The sequence below is a fragment of the Phodopus roborovskii genome, unplaced genomic scaffold (genome assembly GCF_943737965.1).
Source record: "Phodopus roborovskii unplaced genomic scaffold, PHOROB, whole genome shotgun sequence".
In the NCBI taxonomy this organism is placed as follows: domain Eukaryota; kingdom Metazoa; phylum Chordata; class Mammalia; order Rodentia; family Cricetidae; genus Phodopus; species Phodopus roborovskii.
In genome coordinates this window covers 56,711,800-56,731,850 of record NW_026126511.1, presented here as the reverse complement: position 1 = coordinate 56,731,850, position 20,051 = coordinate 56,711,800, and the positions used below count along the sequence as shown (strand labels likewise).

At 50.2% G+C, this 20,051-nt stretch overlaps 1 protein-coding gene across 1 annotated transcript; it reads left to right on the top strand.

Moving 5' to 3' along the window:
• Nucleotides 1–304: 304 nt before the first annotated feature.
• Nynrin (NYN domain and retroviral integrase containing) lies at nucleotides 305–16,502 on the top strand. Its single transcript, XM_051195638.1, has 8 exons — nucleotides 305–597; nucleotides 7,043–7,698; nucleotides 7,816–9,345; nucleotides 9,753–9,883; nucleotides 10,014–10,110; nucleotides 11,238–11,339; nucleotides 11,545–11,646; nucleotides 13,137–16,502. Exons 1-8 carry the CDS (start codon nucleotides 400–402, stop codon nucleotides 15,997–15,999), a joined length of 5,679 nt encoding a protein of 1,892 aa, XP_051051595.1. The 5' UTR covers nucleotides 305–399; the 3' UTR covers nucleotides 16,000–16,502.
• The last annotated feature ends 3,549 nt before the right edge of the window (nucleotides 16,503–20,051 follow it).

Sequence of the window (20,051 nt, the reverse complement as noted above, 5' to 3'; positions counted from 1 at the left end):
AGCCTTCTTCCTCGGTCTCCAGCACCCCTTTAAGCAATCCAGCAGCCCAGGCGAGTTTATCCAGGGGGCCTGGCTGCGAGGTCGAGCGGGAAGGCGGGGTGGCGGGGAGGGCGGCGGGATCCCTCCGGGTCCCACCCCTAGCTACAACCCCTAGCAGGAAGGGCTTGTCTTCTGAGCAGCGGCGGAAAGGGACGGAGCTGGGAGGGCGGGCGGGTGTGGAGCACTGGCGGGTGGGTCGCAGAGCCCGCAACAGGGAGGCCGGGGCGGGTGGGCGCTGCAGGGAAAGGGGGAGTGGCTTAGGCGGCGGGGGCTTGGTGGCCGGGGTCCTCGGTCCTGAGGGTCTCCGCATTGGGACTGGTGACACTTGACTTACGCTTTCCAGGGGCAGGAGAGGCAGCCATGCTCTTGTCTGGGGGTAGACCCCCAGCGCAGGAATGGTTCATGGTGCAGTCAAAATCGAAGCCTCGGGTGCACCGACAGCGGTCGCAAGTCCAGCGCATCTTCAGGGTCAAGGTGAATGCCTTCCAGAGCCGCCCTGACAACCCCTACTTCTGGCTGCAGCTAGAGGGGCCCCGGGAGAATACGGGTAAAGCCAAGGTAAACAGCTCCTCTTCACTCCCCACCTAGCCCTTCTATCAACCCCTCTCTCTCATTCCTGGGGAGTCAGTGGTCCTCAGAGGTTCAGCTTGGGTTCTGCTGCTTGGCTGGCAGGTACTGGCCTTCCTCGCTCCACGTCTGCAGCCCCATCCTGGCCCCTCTGCTTCATTCTTTCTCTTCTGCCCCACCCCTCTCTTGCAAGTCACTTCAGCCCTTCTAAAGTAAGATCTGTCCTTCAGGGATTCCTTCTGTACTCTCAAGGGTGCTGGAATAGCCTCTGCGGATCGATCGAGCAAGCTGCCCTCCATGAGTACCCTTGGGCCAGGCCTCAGTGATCAGAACCCTGCTTTTTCATCTTGGGATCAATTTAAGGGCCTGCATTTTTGTGGCCTCGGCAACATACGTCTTTGTTCTCACCAAGACTCTGAAAGGCCTCTGTCCTTTCTGTCTGCTTAAATCTTGGGCTGTTTCTCTGAGTACTAAGACTGGAGGAGCACTCTAGAGACACTTTTCGAGAGCAGTGTGGCATTTTCTGGATGAGGCATTGGGGCTCAGAGAGACTGAGGGCCTGTCTGAGTCCTCAGAGTCAGGTAGGAGTAGGTTGGTGGTGGCTGGACTAGAACCCAGGACCCTGCCCCATATTCTTGCAGCTCTCAGCAGCCTCTCACAGGGGCTCAGGGTGGAATGCATCTGTTCTGGGGAGTCTGGGAGGACCATAGACTTTGAGATGAAAGGGCCTGCTGTGTGCAGCTGGGTATTGAACAGGCCAGGTTCCAGCTTGTAGCTCAACTTGGCTTTTCTCTCCAGCTTGTCTGCCTGGGCTCCTCCCTCTGCCTCTGTCACACCCAAGGTCCCCCTCTCCCTCAGATTCCCTTATCTTTTCTGGTGGGAATGACCTAGGTTCCCTTTTCTCTTTGGCTGGGGCTTTATCCCAGTTAGAAAGGGCCTTGGTTGGTCGGTTGGTCGCTTGATGGGGAGGCCCAGCGAGCAGGAGGGCAGGGAGGCTGGGAAATGTCTCCCTTAGCACTTTCCTCCAGCGAGCCAGTGCTACATCAGCAGTTTTCCAGTTCTGACGAGGTGCTGGGGGAGGGGAGAGGCATCTGTCCAGAAAACAGATGTGCAGGAGCCTGTGAGTTTCAGAGGCTGGGGTAGGGCAAGGAGAGGCTTTTGGGTTCTTTATGTCCTTAATCTTTCCATCCCTATAAAGTACCATAGCTCAGCCTTCATGGAGAACCAACCAACTGACCCACTACTTCCTTTCTAAAGACCCTGCCTTGTGATGGGGGCTGAGCCCAGAGTCTGTGTGCACTGCTCAGGCCCTTTGCCACTGAGCCACCACCTCCCCTCCCCCCCTGAATAGCACTGTTGGGGGCGCCCCCTCCATGTTTCTTCTTTAAACTTCAGGGCAGCTTCTTCAAGCTTGTCAACTCTGACCTGCACTGCTGCCTCTTTGGGCCAAAGATTTTTCAACCCCAAGATCCAAGCCCTGCTAAATCCAGTGGCTCTGTCAATTTCCCCTTGCATCCCTCATTGCCCTGGAGAGAGACAGTGTGGACAGTGGGAACACAGCTTGCAGATTCCTTTTGTGGGGGGCGGCTGAGAGAGGGTCTCTTCTGTGCAGGCCTGGCTGTCCTGGAACTCACTCTGTAGACCAAGTTGGCCTCAAACTCAGATTCCGCCTGCCTGCCTCTGCCTCCTGAGTGCTGGGATTAAAGGCATGGGACCCTCCCCCCACCCCCTCAGCTAGCTAGCCTGCAGGGATTCTGGGTAACATCCTTGACTGGTGGTGAACGGAAGGAAGATATTTGGGGGCAGAAGAAGGTGGATGTGGGGAGGACAAAGTTTTGTCCCGCGGGTTAGGAGATCTGGATTTGATTGACATGCTGTCACCACATAATGGCCCAGAGAGAGGAGCTGGTTCTTTGAAGAGGTCCGGGTCTAATAATTTACCCATCTTGAACCTTTTCCCTCATCTATGAAACAATGTAATAATACTCTTCTCATGTAAGAGTTGTGTGGGCCATCTGAAGTAATGCATGCTCAAATACTCTGGCAATGTGTAGAGAACAACAAGGGGGCAGAAGTCAGGTATTGCTGTTAGAAAATAGCTTTATAATGGATCATGTCTTTCTCCCAATGTTGGTGTCTTATAAAATGAGAGGCTTTCGGTTACCTGCTGTCTTAGTTAGGGTTTCTATTGCTGTGAAGAGACGCCATGACTCTAGCAACCTTATAAAGGAAAGCATTTAATTGGGGCTGGCTTACAATTCAGAGGTTTAGTTTGTTACCATCATGGTGGGGAAATATGGAGGCATGCAGGCAGTGTTGTAATTTTAAAAAGCAGTGCACACACCCACAAGAGAAGGGTGAGAAAGATTCCATTCGACAGCACTTGGATGGAGTTTTTCAGTGGGGAAAAGAATAGGCAAAGGGGGAGGGGGAGGAGAGACTGATCTCTGGGGACAGGAGCAGCAGAAGAGGAAAGGAGGGGGGGGAGAGAGGCAGAGAAGCAGAGAGAGAGAGAGAGAGAGAGAGAGAGAGAGAAACTGAGAGAAATGGGGGATGGGCAGGGCCCTTTTGAAAGGGAACATAGTGAATGTGCACAGGAGGTGCTCTTAGTGGCTGCAGTTGAGGGTGTGTCCTGTCAGAACTCTAGGACAGGCCAGTACAGATGACTGAATACTATGACAGGCAGACATGGCCCTAGAGAGGTAGCTGAGAGTTCTACATCTTCATCCAAAGGAGCAGGAAAAAGGCTGCCACACTAGGCCTAGTTTGAGCACATGAGAACTCAAAGCCTGCCTCCACAGTGACACATTTCCTCCAGCTATAAGGCTATACTTAATTCTTTTCCTTTCTTTCTTTCTTTCTTTCTTTCTTTCTTTCTTTCTTTCTTCCTTCCTTCCTTCCTTCCTTCCTTCCTTCCTTTCTTTCTCTTTTTTTTCCCCTGAGGCAGTGTTTCTCTGTGGCTTTGTAGGCTATCCTAGAACTAGCTCTTGTAGACCAGGCTGGTCTCGAACTCACAGAGATCTGCCTGCCTCTGCCTCCTGAGTGTTGGGATTAAAGGCAAGCACCACCACTGCCGGACTAAGGCTACACTTTCTAATAGTGCCACTTCCTGTGGTCCAAACATTCAAACATAGGAGCCTATCCAAACCACCACACCTGCTCTGTGCGCATTTCCTAATGTTTTCTTTTTAATATGGATGTGGTATGGATGGAGTTTTGCATTTTGACAGTGACCTTCCATATATAGGTCAATTGTTACAGAGGACTTGTGGAAATTAGAAGTTTTGGGAGAGATAGAGGGAGCAATGGGGTCATTGGTTCTGGACAGAGTGAAAGAGGGGTCAAGAAAGATGCAGGTGGTGGTGGCTCATGCCTTTAATCCCAACACTAGGGAGGTAGAGGCAGGCAGATCTCTGTGAGTTCGAGACTAGCCTGGTCTACAAGAGAAGTTCCAGGATAGCCTCCAAAGCCACAGAGAAACCCTGTCTCGGGGAAAAAAACAAAAAACAAAACATAACAAATACTAAAAACAAAAACAAACAAACAAAACCAGATGATTCAGGCTCACTTAAAGAAGGGCTCCAGGTGGTTTTGTTTTAGGTTTTGGTTTTGGTTTTTCAAGACAGGGTTTCTCTGTTGTAATAGGCCTGGCTGTCCTGGAATTCACTTTGTAGACGAGGCTGGCCTTAAACTCACAGAGATCCACCTGCTTCTGCTTCCTGAGTACTAGGATTGGCAGTGCTTGCCTTGTAAATGCTGGAATAGAAGGTGTGCATCACCATACCCAGCTAACTCTGGCTTTTTCCCTATCTTTCATTTCTCTCTCTCTCTCTCTCTCTCTCTCTCTCTCTCTCTCTCTCTCTCTCTCTCTGAGTGCTTCATTGCTGTTGTTACATTTAAATGTCTAAGAGTTATGTGTTCTATTTTTGCATACAATGGCTCGGAAATGCCTTTAATCTCAGTACCCGGGAGGCAGAGGCAGACAGATCTCTGTGAGTTCAGGGCCAACCTGGTCTATAGAGTGGGTTCCAGGACAGACCCCCAAAGCCACAGAGAAACCTTGTCTCGAGGGGGAGAAAAAGAGAAGGATCCTGTGAAGTTGTAAGCACCTTGACACTCATAGACTGATGTGATATTGTTTGGTGTTAATGTTTTTATTTGACTTCAAAGTGACAAAGGATCTATGGAACATTAGGCAATAGGTTTTTACAAATAATATCACTTCTTTTTGATGTTTTCTGATTTCTCTTTCTCGTTGCTCTATAGATTGTTCAAATAACTTTCTGGACTGTAAGTGTCTGCTGTTTCCTTAGCTGTTTTTGCTTTTTCAGTGTAGATAACATCAAGGGTAAGTGAGATGCTAGACGTCGGGGTGGCTGTGCTGGATATCCCTGCCTGTGAGGAAGCTTGACCGTGTAACCTTCCTTTCTCATTGAAAAGGAAGATAATGGAGATTTCCTTAGTAGGACTGAGAGAGGAATATATCAGACCATCTCTGTGCCTGACACATAAATAGGCCTATATAAATATTAGTTCATATTTAGTATTTTAAAAATGATCCCGATTGCTATACCTTCCATAAATGTGGCAAACTATTGAAGGAACGGAAACTATTTTAAGCTCTCTCTCTGTGTGTGTGTGTGTGTGTGTGAGAGAGAGAGAGAGAGAGAGAGAGAGAGAATTTGTGTTTGAGAGAGAGAAAGAGAGAGAGTGTGTGTGTGTGGCTAGAAGAAGGTGGCAAATCCCCTAGATCTGGAGTTATAGGCAGTTATGAGATGTGTGAGTGTGGCTAGAAGAAGGTGGCAGATCCCCTAGATCTGGAGTTACAGGCAGTTATGAGATGTCAGATGTGGGTGCTGGGAATTGATTGGGTCATCTGGAAGAGCGGCAAGCACCCATAATGCTGAGCCAACTCTCTGGCCCCTTCTACCTTCCTACCTTTTGAGCTAGCATTTTCACTACACATGGGACTGACTGACTAGACTGATGATCCTCTAGTATCCTTTATCACCCAAGGTGCTGGAGATATGAGCTCCGGGTTTCATGTTTGTGCAGTAAGGATTTTACCCACCGATATCCCCAACCTCATTTAAAAGAAACCACACATGATTTTCTTCCTTAGCTTGCCTCTTTGACTTTACATATTGTTTTTGTGTAGCTGGGATGTGGGATGCATGGGCTGGGGAACATTTGTTAAGCTGAGAAGGTGAGAGTTATCTGCACCCAGTCACGTTCTCTTTTGCTTGGAAGTGGGACCAGATGAGTTTTGGGAGGGAGAGTTTGGGGTGTCCATCAGATTTTGTTGAAAGAAGTTACAGCTGGGAAGAAGGCAAACTCAAGATAAGCAGGGGAAAATGTTGTGAGCAGAGGTGTTAGTGTGGTTTTCAAGATGGCTGCTGGAGATGTTAAAAAGTGTGTGTGTGGGCATTTGTCACTGAATGGAACTAACTGTCAGGGAAGGCAGGACATGGATGTGGAGGCACATGGCGTGAACTCAGTCTTCTTGGGTTAGTGCTTTAAGAGACTGTTTAGGAGCTCTGGAAGGTCCTGGGATTAGGCTGGTAGGTAGATGAAGCCTGCTGCTCTCCCTGCAAACACCAGGGCTGGTCAGCCAGAGAACTCGAGGTCAGACAAAATGAAGATCTGTGGGACATTCTTCTGGACACTGGCCCAGCAACTTTATCTCCACCACTGGGCACAGTTACCACGGTTACAGGTACAGGTTGTGCCTCAGAGCTTCTGGGGGGGGGGATTAAACTAGAATTCTACAGGATTACCTGGAAGTCACTGTGTTGTCAGCCAGAGGATGTGCAGAAAGCTCTGGTTTTAGTCAGGTAGACATGGGCTGTGATCTGGTGCAGACTCGGTTGAGCTGTGTGCACTTGGGCCATCTCTTATGAGATGAGAGAATGGGAGTAGGCTGTGCCAGTCTCCATCCTAAATGAGCTAAGCTTGCTTAGCTCACCGAAGCTTCCAGGAGACTGATAAGGCAGGAACGGATGGGAGATGCTGTTGGGAGGAGGGAATTAATAACTGGGCCCAGCCTGCACATTCTCAGCACATGAGAATACTTAATAGTGTGTAGCTCCCACCCCCCCCCCCCGGGTGCCACACATTTCTGCAGCACCAAGGGGGGGCCTGGACCCAAGCACTCTGTAGGTGAAGAAGCCGAAGTCCTGAGAAGTTGGCATATTTCCTATACTCCTTCCTCTTCGAGTAAGGCTATTTATTAGAACTAGCATGAGGTCTCTTGATACCAAACTTGAGTCTCATTCTGTCACCATTCGGTGGAAAGAGGTGGGTGGTGGTCAGCAGGTGGTGGTGTCAGCTGTGGGAGGGCTTAAATTTAGCAAGGGGTTGGGCCTTTGAGGTGCAGAGGACAGACTAGGATTAGCCACTCACAGGCTGGCTCCCTTTGTTTCCCCCTTCTGCCCAGGAATATCTGAAGGGCCTATGCAGCCCAGAGCTGTGGAAGGAGGTTCGCTATCCACCAGTCCTGCACTGCACCTTCCTTGGGGCACAAGGCTTGTTCCTGGACTGTCTCTGCTGGAGTACTCTGGCTTACCTGGTGCCTGGTCCCCCAGGCTCCTTGATGGTGGGTGGGCTAACTGAGTCTTTCACCATGACACAGAACTGGCTGGAGGAGCTGGTGGCAAGGTTGCGCTGGGGCCCTGCCCCTATGACCACCCCCCGGGGGGTTTGGGAGACAGAGGTGACCCGGGCTTTTGGGGCCCTTGTGTGGATCCGTGGCGACCAGTATGCAGGAGACCTGTTGCAGCTTCCCCCAGCAGTCCAGGAGCTGCTCCTCAGCCTCGTGCGGGATGCTGCTGGCAAAGAAGACATTGTTGATTGGCTCAGCCATTTTGGCATCTCTAGTACCTGCTCCAACCCAGAGGTCCTGATCTGCCCCACCCAGCAGCAGAAGGAAGGCTCATCCCTGGTGACCATAGGAGAGAGTCCTGGACCTTTCCTAGAGATAGGAACCTGGAATCCGCCTCCAGAAAATTCAAAGAGATCAACAGGTTTGGAAGCAGCTGGATCCCTGATGCCAGCTCAGAGCACTCATCAGGAGACAGCGTGCCAGCTAATACAGTAAGTACTGGAGAATGGGTCTTCTCCACCCCTGCCCAGGCTCATGATCCCAAGGAAATAGTAATTTGAGATCAAAGTGCCTTTCTCACCTTTTCAACAAACTTGGGCCTTTTCCAGGATCCGTTCCAACAAGCAAGGCGATATGAACAGTGCTCAAGAGGAAGGAGCCATTGTTCAAGCCATCAGCAGCCAGGACTCTGCAAATCACACACAAGCACTCTTGCAGCAAAGGCAGGGACAGAGGATGGAAAACAGAATGTCGTTGCAGTCACCAGTGTCAGCTCTGAGTGTATGGGCACCAGGGCCAGCCTTCGGGCCCTTGTGGCCAGGGACTATTGCTGCAACATTCTGGAAGATCAACGAACTGCATTCTCTTCACTTGGCCTGGCTCCTGTCCCAGGCTTGCTTCAATTTCCCCTTCTGGCAGAGACCCGTGGGCCCCATTCAGCTGAAGCTGCCACGACAGACTCCTTTGCCCTTAAACCTGGAGTGGAAGCCGAAAAAACTGGCGCTTCTGCCCAGTGCAGAAAACCAGGCTTGTAGACCAGATGGGGAACCAGGAAAGGAGACAGCTGTAGAGCATAACCCGAAGCCAGAGACACCCACAGAAGTCACCAGTTTATCAGTGGTGTCTGGGGACTGTGCCATCCAAGCCATGGTTAGCTCAGGCTTCCCACAAGTAGGGCCATCTTTGACATCTATACCCCAAGCTGGAATTGAGCAGAAAAATGAAAGAAATGCATCATCAGATGGTAAAGGTCTGGAAAAATTGTCTTCTTCAGTACTGCCCACAGAGCAAGGGGGACCCATAGCTCAAGAGAGACCAGTGGCTCAAGTGGAGATGACAGATCAATCCTTACCTAAGGCTCCAACAATGTCTGAAACTCTTGAAATGCCTACAGCTACAGTAGTGTCCAAAATTAAACACCTACCCACTGAGGAAGGGCTGCCTGCAACTCCTGAAGTTCCCGCAGCCCTAAAGAGGTCTGCAGTGTGCACAGAGCCTGTAGCTCCCAAAGTGCCTCCAGCTCCATCAAAGCCAGCAGTTCCTGTAGTACCCACAGCCCCAAAAGCAGCTGCTGGTCAACAAGCAGCTCCCCTGGTACCCACAACTCCCCAAACTCCTATAGTGCAGAAAATGCCTTCAGTAAAAACACCTGCAGGCCCAACCTCCAAAGTTCAGACTGGGAACACTATTAAAGTGGGGCCTGCAACTTCCAAAGCACCTTCAACCACCAAAGCGCCTGCATCGTCTAAAGCCTCCAGAGCATCTAAAACATCTGCAGCACAGGTGCCCGTGGTTGCAGGGCAAACTTTGGATGGAGCCAAACCCCTGAGTGAGGTCCAGGCTTCAAAGAGTAGAGCTGTTGTGCTGAAGGGCCAGGGGAAGACTGGAAAGCAGGGTCTCCAGGCCGGTAGCACCTTGGCATCCAGAAACAAGCATCCATTCCTGAGAGAAGGACTTCTTGGGGCTTGGGAGGAGGCCCAGAGGCAGCCATCTCACCACCCACAGGCCAATAACACAGTGACCAGCTTCCAGAGGTACCACGAGGCCTTGACCATACCCTTCGAGCTGAACTTGTCTGGGGAGCCTGGGAATCCAGGACTTCGGAGAGTGGTCATTGACGGCAGCAGTGTGGCCATGGTGTGAGTAGCTGTGGGCTGGGTATGCTGGGCAGGTGTTCCTTCCTTCCCAATCTTATGTGGGTAACATGAGGGACGTGGCACATGATGAATGGCAAGCTGTGTGTACAGTGGGGCTGCGGGCCAGGTGTGGTGGCACATCCACATGTAATCCCAGCATTCAGGAGGCAGAGGCAGGAGGATTTCTTTGAGTTCAAGACTAGTATTGCCTATATAGTAAGCTCCATCCAGGAAAGCTAGGACTTCATAGAAAGACCTTGTCTTAGAGAGGGGAGGAGGGGGTTGGCCAGGGAGAGAGCCTTGCTGGCATCTTCAGTACTTGGGACACTACCTGCTTGGGCTCAGGGCAAGGGATAAGTGGTAACGCAGGGCCTTCTGGGAGTAGTTCCCTCACTTCCGCCATCCCACAGACATGGCCTCCAGCACTTCTTCTCTTGCCGAGGCATCGCCATGGCAGTGCAATATTTCTGGAACCGAGGACACCGAGAGGTCACAGTGTTTGTACCCACCTGGCAGCTGAAGAAGAACCGGAGGGTGAGAGGTGAGATGCCCAGCACTGCCAGCCCCTCCGCATCACCAGGACCCCCCCCCCCCACTTTCTGTCCCATTCTTCACCACCCTCTCATGGCCTTTCCCACGTAGCCCCACTATCTCTGTTCTGTCACCCTCAGAGAGCCACTTTCTGACGCAGCTTCATTCACTCAAGATGCTTTCAATCACTCCATCCCAGCTGGAAAATGGCAAGAAGATCACCACCTATGATTACAGGTGTGCCGTTCACTAGGTTCCGCTGCGGGGCTTGGGTGGTCTCAGATGGTGTCCCATCTCATCTCAGGGGGAAGTGGAGGCAAATGCCAGGTCTGAGAGGAGGCTCTAGAAATGGAGTTAGATGAACCTGGTTTGCCTGAACACTGACATCCTCTCAGAATTCATTGTCTAGCATGGCTATAGAACTAGTGTGCCTAGGGGACTCTGTGGCCCTGCCTGTACTAGGGCAGGGAAGGAAGGCCCGCCTTTGCCTGAGGCCAGGTGCTCAGCTGACAGTTCTTGACTTCACTTGGGTACCTTGCACACTAGGTGGGGAGAGGTTCTGTTTCTTTCTGTGTTCCCTGCAATACACCCAGCCTTCAAGGCTGCGAAGAGCTGGGAAGGACCACTCCAGCATCCCAAGCTTCCAGAGCTGACTCTTGGGCCAGTTTGTTAAATCATCTAAATCCAGCCAGGCCAGGAAGGGCTTAAGGGAAGATAGCTTTTCTGTAGAAGGGCCCTCTGGTGGGCACTTGGGGAATACCATGTGAAAGCCCCGGGGAATGCAGACTGGGTAGGTGGCTTTTTCTTGGTAACAGCCCTCTGAGAAGGAAAGTGATTTCCAGGAGAACGGATTTGTCTGGTAAGCCTCAGAGATTTTATGTATTGGTACATATGTGGTATGTATGTGTTGGTATATATGTGAGTATTGTACCTTGATGAAGAATATTGTGTGCTGTGTGTGAGGCACCGAGTTAGACACTTAAGCATCTCCTTTAATTGTTTAATTATTACAGCAATACAAGGTGGGTATTTTATCTACATCTTACAGGGACAAAAATGGGAGCAGAAAATATTCATGTATGAATGTGAACTAGAGGATGGGGGTCTGTGTTGCGTGAGCCTGTGTGTATGAGAGGGGTATGTGAGCTTGTACATACACTTGGGGGTCTGTGTAACCAAGTACACCTTCTGGGGGTTGTTGGGATCCCAGATGGCCACATGGAAAAGAGGATATGCTCTAGAATCTGCCTTGACTACAGAGGGCAGAGTTTTTGTGTGATCCACCAGGGAGCTCTAGTTCATTCTCCAGAGGGTCCAGAAAGTGAGAGGGTAGTTACTACATGGTTAGTTTCTTTTCTGTGCAGGTTCATGGTGAAGCTGGCTGAGGAGACAGATGGAATCATTGTCACTAACGAGCAGATTCACATCCTAATGAATAATTCCAAGAAACTGATGGTCAAAGATCGGTGAGACAGTCCTTGGGACTTGAGCCCCTATGTTCCCAGTGATGTCTGACAGCCGGTGGCAGAAAAAGTTTGGGCGGAATGAGGGGCCTTAGAGTAGGGCTTCCAGGACATGCTGGTAACTGGGGCATCTCAGCTCCTGTAGAGGCAAGAGTGTGGCTGAATCTTGGGTTCACTGACTTCTTGCCCCTTTCTCTTTTGGATCTAGCCTGCTGCCCTTCACCTTTGCTGGGAATCTCTTCATGGTACCAGATGACCCCCTGGGCCGTGATGGTCCCACCTTGGATGAATTTCTGAAGAAGCCAAACAGGTAATTTGTCAGGCCATTTCTACCTCCCAGACATTCCTGGACTGACCAGAAATGCCTCTTAGTACTAGTCAACATTTATCTAGTTCTTAATAGTGAGTTTAGTGGCTTGACCGGTTTGCATCTTTATATATCAGACACATTTTGATGCTTCTGTCCACTCTTTACATGATGCTTTTAACATTTCACAAACATCTTTTCATGTCTTTCCACAACTGGCATTTGTCCTTAATCTTTTCTTGCTGTCTTCAGACCTATGCCATGCAAAGTCATGAAGTACACTTTAGTGGCCACGTAGCATTCCATTCCATGCAGAAGAATCTATTCTCTGCCTGGGGCCATTTGACTATTTTTGCTCTATGCTTCTGCTGTTGTGTGACAGTGAGCAGCCTTGTTTTTCTTTAGTTGTGTCCAAGAGAGATGTGTGTACATATGTGCTGTCATGATGATTGTCTCCTTTGATCCTTTGCTATTTGAGTTAGATGTAAATGATTCTATTTATCATACTCCTCATTCATAGACAAGGAATCTGAGACTCAAGTGACTTTTTCAAGGTCATTTTGGCAGAACTAGTTTGTAGTAACTCTGAGCCTCTGGCTTCTGTGTGCTTTGAGTCACATTTGCTGCCCCTCCCCCCCCAGTGTTCTGGGACCTTCAGGGGAACTTGGTTGGGATTTGTGGACAGGGCAGTGAGTGCCTCCTAGGCCACCTCTCTCATGCCAACCCCTATTTCATAATTTTGTGGAAATGAAGCTGAGGTTTCCCTATTGTGTGCTAGGCTTCCTCTCCAGTGTTGACCTTTCCCTAGAATGTTCATTCTGGATGAGAGTGGGAGCTGGCAATCATCTCTTATCAAGCCATTGACACAAAACCAAGTGTTTCATGGTCTTAGTCTATTTTGTTTTGTTCCCTGTTGTTGCAATAAAATACCCCGACAAAAGCAACTTAAGGAAAAAGTGCTGTTTCCACTGGCAGTTCTAGGTGGGGAGTGACAGTGTCAGGAGCTTGGGAAGAACTGGTCACATCATGTCTGCAGTCAGAAGAGAAGTCAGAAGAGAGCAATGTGTGCTCAGATCACTCTCTCTGTTTTGCAGTCTAGGTTCCCCTGCCTAGGGAATGACACCACCCACAGTTGGAGGGGGGTATTCTCACCTCAATATAATCAAGATAATCCCTCACAGATATGTTTGTAGGCTACCCAATCTACACAGCCCTTCACTGAGACTGAGATTCTAGATTGTGTCAAGCTGACAATTTGTATAGATCATCACAGTCTGTAAGGTCTTGATTTGATAAACTTTCAAAGCACAGAAGTTGTTGAAGTTGTAGCATGTGCAAGCTGGAGAACAAGCATTCATGGCTGGCTCCTGACTGACGCATGTGTGAGGACTCTTAGGAATGAGATGGGGTTCTGTGGGGTGGCCATACGTGTGGCTTTCCCCGTGGGTAATCTTTGGGTGTGGGGCTCCTTCTTCTGCTTGTTTTGGTAATAGGTTGGACATGGACATTGGCAATTTCTTGAAGGTGTGGAAGACCCTTCCTCCCAGCTCAGCCAGTATCTCTGAGTTGAGTGACGATGCTGATCCTGAGCCTTCAGTGGGTATACAGAATGTGAAAGAGGTCAGAGAAAAGAGGGAGGAAAGCCCAGAAGAGGAGCTGATGGAGGGACCAGAAACGCCAAAGCCTGATGAGCAAGATGACCCTGACTCTTCCCTCATGTCAGTGTTTGGAGCTGAGTGCCCTTCCTTTTCTGAGGAAATCCTCTGGTGTCTCAGCTCGCATGACCCCTCTGAGGGGGCTTTAGACATTGACCTCCTGCCAGTGGTGTCCTCTCCCTACCTGGATGTCCCCTGGGATGGAAAGGCTCCCTGTCAACAGGTTCTAGCCCAGCTCGCTCAGCTCACTATCCCTAGCAACTTCACTGCGCTGTCTTTCTTTATCGGCTTCATGGATTCCCACCGGGATGTCATTCCGGACTATGAAGTCCTCATGGGCCCCCTGCACAGCCTCCTCAAGCAGAAGCCAGACTGGCAGTGGGACCAGGAGCATGAGAAAGCCTTCCTGGCCCTGAAACGAGCCCTTGTGTCTGCCCTGTGCCTGTCAACCCCCAACTCTCATCTGCCCTTCTACCTGGAAGTGTCCGTCAGCCAAGTTTCACTGACAGCCATCCTGCAGCAGGAACAGTCAGGAAGGAAGCAACCCATTGCGTATACCTCGAAACCTCTCCTCCCTGATGAGAACAGTGAGGGCCCTCAGTCAGGCGGGGACAGCCCCTATGCCGTGGCTTGGGCCCTCAAACATTTCTCCCGATACATTGGAGACAACCCAGTGGTTTTACGTCTCTCCTATGCCTCCCGGACCACTGTGGACAATGAGACGTGGGAAAGCCATAGGGTTTCCAAAGCGTGGCTGATTCGCTGGTCTCTTTTGGTGCAGGACAAAGGCAAGAGGGATTTGGAATTCTCCCTTCTCCGGGGTCTGCTGGGGGAAAACCAGCTGCTGACCCCTGCTTCCTCCATGCCTCGAGTTTTCCAGCTTCTGCCTCCTTCTACCGACCTGTCTACTTTTATCTGCATCCACATTTCTGGCTATTGCTTCTACCGTGATGATGAGCTATGTGCTGGCTTTGGTCTCTACATCTTGTCTCCCACCAGTCCCCCAGTCTCCCTTGCCTTCTCCTGTTCCCCTTGTACACCCACCTATGCCCACCTGGCAGCTGTGGCCTGTGGCCTAGAGCGCTTTGGCCAGTCCCATCTCCCAGTGGTTTTCCTTACCCACTGCAACTGGATCTTCAGCGTCCTCTGGGAACTCCTGCCACTCTGGAAAGCCCGGGGCTTCCTCTCATCTGACGGGGCACCCCTACCTCATCCAAGCTTGCTCTCCTATATTATGTCTCTTACTTCTGGCTTCTCATCCCTTCCCTTTATCTATCGAACCTCTTATCGGGGCTCTCTATTTGCTGTGACAGTGGATACTCTGGCCAAGCAGGGTGCCCAAGGAGGCGGGCAGTGGTGGGATTTGCCGAAGGATGTGCCAGTGCCAATGGTGACTCCCCATACTAAAGGCAGGAAGCCCGACTTGCTGGCCTTACAGCTGAGTGACAGCACGTTGGCTGATATCATTGTCAAGCTGCAGGCAGGGCAGAAATTGTCCGGGCCCTCCCCTTTCAGTTCTTCCTTTAATTCACTCAGCCTGGACAAAGACAGCGGCCTGCTTATGTTCAAGGGGGAAAAACATCCCAGGGTCTGGGTAGTCCCAAGGCAACTTCGGAGGGATCTGATTTTTTCTGTGCATGACATTCCCTTGGGGGGGCACCAGAGGCCAGAGGAGACCTATAAGAAGTTGCGGTTACTGGGATGGTGGCCTGGGATGCAGGAGCATGTGAAAGATTACTGCAGGAGCTGTTTGTTTTGCATTCCCCAAAATCTCATAGAGGGTGAGTTGAAAGTTATCGAGTCCTCATGGCCTCTTAGGTCAACCGCTCCCTGGTCAAGCCTACAGATCGAGGTGGTGGGTCCTGTCACTGCAAGTGAGGAGGGTCATAAGTACGTGCTCATGGTGGCAGATGCCAACACCCGGTGGGTGGAGGCATTCCCTCTGAAACCTTATACGCACATGGCTGTGGCCCAGTTGTTACTGCAACACGTGTTTGCAAGATGGGGTGTTCCTGTAAGACTGGAGGCAGCCCAAGGCCCCCAGTTTGCCCGGCATGTCCTGGTGAGCTGTGGGCTGGCTCTAGGAGCCCAGGTGACTACGCTGAGTAGGGCCCTCCAGTTCCCTTGTTTGATGAGTTCAGAGGCCTACTGGGAATTCAAGAGGGCCCTGAAGGAGTTCATCTTCCTGTATGGCAAGAAGTGGGCAGCCTCCCTTCCCTTGCTGCACCTGGCTTTTAGGGCCTCCACCACGGAGGCCACACCATACCAGGTCCTGACCGGGGGTGAGATGAGGCTGACTGAGCCCTTGTGGTGGGAGATGAGCAGTGCAAACATTGAAGGGCTCAAGATGGATGCTTTCTCGTTGCGGCTGATGCGGCAGCTCTTGGACCTCCACGGGAGGGTGGCAGAGAAGGCAAGCGAAAAAGCTGACAACAGACGTTTGAAGAGGGAGATCCAGGAGAAGGAGTGGAATGTGGGTGACCAGGTCCTCTTGTTGTCTCTCCCCAGGAATGGCAGCAGTGCCAAGTGGGTGGGTCCCTTCTATATTGGGGACCGGTTGAGCCTATCACTCTATAGGGTGTGGGGTTTCCCGACCCCAGAGAAGCTGGGCTGTGTCTATCCTAGCAGTCTAATGAAGGCCTTTGCCAATGGTAGCACACCTCTGTCCCTCAGTGTGTCTCTCAGTGACTTGGAGCTGTGACTTAGAGCAGTCGGGAGCTGCCCACTCCAGGAGTTCTGGGTTTCTGCTGCTAGGCCTCCCTCTGCTCTAAGAAATGCTGTCAGCTCTTTGGGGCCCTCAGTTGTGCCTTTTGTGGAGAAGTTGCTTCGTAAAGCTTTGCCGAGTTGCCTTGACCTAGGGATGAATGTCCCTGTGGACGCATGCCCACCCTAAGGTTTTTGGAGACCTTGCCAAAGGTTGACATATGTGGGCTCTGGCGGTTTTACACTTGGGAGCAAGAAGTCTCCTCACTAAAGTAGGCCAGGCTCACAGTCTTCCCCAAGTGCCATTTTGTTGCTTCATACACAGGTAGGGGTTTATTGGTGTGTGCACCCCTCCCCCCATATCTTAAACCTGGTGTATTTAACAGTTCCGGTCTGTACCTCACAGTGAGTACTTCCACTCGCTGTCACGTGAGTGCCTCCCCTCACCGTGAGTTTGGGGAGCCTTCGCCCTTGGAGTTTTCAGTGGTATAGATACATGCTGGTAATGGGGTGGGGGTGGGGGGCACAGCAGTTCTCCAGACAGCCTCCTTTGCCTTCTCAGCTGTCAAGAAAGGGTTTTAGCCTTCATGTGCCTCCAGCAGGATGGCTCTGGGTGGAAGTGATCAGCCATAGCCACCTACCTGTCTGTGTAAGGGAAGGTGATGGGGGAGTGGATGAGTTGGCCTACCTCATTAGATTCCAGTTCCGGGAGATGATTCCTGACCCCTGCTGAGATGGCAACCACCTCACAGGAATCATGGACCTTGGTGCCCAGTGTGGCATTTCTACTGGAAGAGCTGCTTCTATTAGGTCAAGTGGGACCCACGCTCTGCTTTAAGGGGAGGGTGTCTGACGTGGGTAGTTTGACACATGGCCAGGTGCTGGGTGGCTTTACCTCTTACCCTTCTCATTCCCTCCTAAAGCCCACAGTCCTCTCCTGCCTGCACTATACCTGTCTCCTTAGACGCCATGGGACTGCTGTGCCGCGAGCAGCTGCATTGCTATTGATCTGCTTCTGTGTAGAGCCCCCTTCGAGCCAGCCTTGCCGACGCGAGTGCTTCTCACCCCTCTGCCTGTCCAAACGGTGGTGCTGTCAGTCTGCAGAGGAATGCCAGCACCGTGCCACTCCGGCTCAGATCCTTCATAGTTCATTTCCTCAGGAGCCAATCCAGTTTTCTGGCCCAGCATAGGTCACTAGACCCGACACTGCAGAGTGCTGGGGCCAGAGAAGTTGCCATTGAGTCCAGCTTGTTTCATAACAGAAAGAGGGGGAAACGACTTGTTAGAAATCACACAGCTACTTGGTATCTGAATCGGGGTCTGGATGAACCCTCCTGACTTCAAGTTCACCACGGCCAGGGTTCTAGCAACAGGTTCAAAGAGGAGAACCCTTTCAGATTTTGTTTCTCCATTCCCTTTGGTGCCATTTCCCACCTTTTCTAGATAAACTACTTGGATGCTGTTCCTCAGCCAATCCAGCTGTCAACCCTGCCCTTCCCAGGAATGCATTCTGGGTGCTACCCAAGATGCTGAAAGTTAGCTGTAGAGTTTTTCGCGGGCACTACATTTCCTCACCTTTCCCATCTCTGCATACGGTGTGCCAGCCTCACCCTCCCACCCCAGGGCTGTATACAACCCCCCCTTCGGTTGAGTACAATTTTGGTCATATGCTTTTCCAAGTGGTTTTCATTCTGTTTTTCAATAAATCAATTAAAATGGTGCCTTGTCTTCTTTTGTTTTCCAGAATTGGGGGATGAGGAGGGTGGGGCATCTGTGGAAGTCTGGCCCCTTGCTCTGCTTCTTGTACCTGGAACCCTTTTTCTCCCCATCAAGGTCTGTTATTACTCTTGGCTAAGCTTCCTGACTTGGGGCCTTGGCTTTCTGCTGCGCCTTTTCACGTGCCTAGACTTCTGCTTGGTGCTGGCATGGTTAGAGGAGGAAAACACGAGCTCCCATGAAGCTCCGTTTCATATTTGAAGTACACCTACTATGTGTCATGTTCTGTCTAGGAGTGGAGAGGATAACAGGCCATGTGACTGATGTGGTTTCTGTTCTACTGGAGTCTGAAGTCAGGTGAGGGAGAAAGAAATGAACACAGTACAGTGTGGTGTAATAGGCATATAAGAGCCCATATAGCCATGTTCTGGGTTTACAACCTGTGTGGTATTCAGAAAGGTCATCCCAGACCCACTTCTGCAAAATCAAAGGTGCAGGCCAGAGAGTAAGAGATTAGGGATGCTAAAATGGAAGGCTGTTCAGAAAAGTTGACAGCAAAAATCCCATTATTTTCTTTTCTAGATAGCTTGAAGCAATGATCAATTCTTAGCCACACTGGTTTCTAAGAATTTTCTTTGCTTATAGATACTTAACAAGGTTTTAGTAGAGATTTGAGAGTCCCTAAATATTTTCCTTTTTGGTTTTTTGAGACAGGATTTCTCTGTATTGCTTTGGAGCCTGTCCTGGAACTAGCTCTGTAGACCAGGTTGGCCTTGAACTCACAGAGATCCGCCTGCCTCTGTCTCCTGAGTGCTGGGTTTCATGCAACCCAGGCTAGCCTCCAGCTTACTATTGTGGCTGAGGCTAACTCTGAATTCCTCACCCTCCGATTCCACATCCCAAGTTTTGAGATCACAGGCACAGGCCACAACGCCTGGCTGAGATTCCCTTTAGTTTTGTCCACAGTACTTGACTGTGGACACTGTTAACTAACAGTCACTCTCGTTTCCACCCATTACACTGTCATGGAGGGCACTGGTAGGTGGGCTTGCTCATATCCAGTAGAGGAGAGGTTAAAGCAGCTGCCACATAGACAGTCTGTTACCTAATGCAAACCATACAGCCCCCCCACATCCTAGTGTCAAAACTGACATAAACATCTGTGAGTTCCATACCACTGTATGAGGCTAAACCCTTGTAAAACTGAACACACCTGGAAGACAGAAACACTGTAACAGGTGAAGGGCCACTAGAGCACAAAGATGCTGTCTACTTTTGGAGATTGCCCAAGAACCATGGGACTAATACATCAACAACTCATAAAAATTGAGTATTTGTCAGGCACTAGGCTAAGTGCTTTCTAAACTGACACAGTTAATAGCTCTGTTTCATAGATGAAGAAAACCGGACACACAGAGGTGAGGGTAACTTACCTAAGGTCACATGTAGCTAAAGGAGAGGGTGGGCCTGTGTGCTTATCCAGTGCCCCCCCCCCAACCATTATTCATGTGTTCTTTCATGCAAGCATTTTTACTTTGCTGTGGGATTACTCCCCAGGCCTCGATCTATTGTTTCTCTGTATTTTATTGCTGCATCACGTAGCATTGGTTAATATCTTCATTTGGGGGCTGCAGAGATGGCTCAGTGGTTAAATCATCTGTTGCTTTTGCAGAGAGAGGTGCCCAGATATGGTTCCCAGCACATACACAATGGTTCATAGCTGTCTAACTCTAGTTCCGGGGGATTAAACACTCTCTCCTGACTCAAGGCATGCATACAGGGCACATGCAGACATACAGGCAAAATGCTCATACACGTAAAATAAAATTTAAAAAACTAAAAGTAATTCTCCAATTAGTTTGGTCCAGATTATGGTGCTTCACAAACTAAAATATGTTCTGTGGGCTGAGAGATGGCTCAGTGGTTAAGAACATTAACTGCTCTTCCAGAGGACCACAGTTCAATTTCTAGAACCTACATGGCAGCTCACAACTGTCCATAATTTCAGTTCTAAGGGGATTTGGCACCTTCTTCTGGCCTCTATGGGTACTGAACACACATGGCACCCAGAAATGGTACACAGACACTCATGCAGCCAACACACCCACACACATAAAAATAAAAATAAATATTTTTTAAAATGTCCAGATTTTTTTCCTGTTAAGTTCAAGAACACTTCTCTTGAGCCTATGAAGTTTTGACTTAAATCTTACACTTCTATTTTCCAAGGTGTGTCAACTGAATGGTGCAGATTTCTTCTTTTTTTCCTTTTTTAAAATTTAAATTTGAAACAAGGTTGTTTTACGTGTCAATCCCAGTTCCCTCACCCTTCCA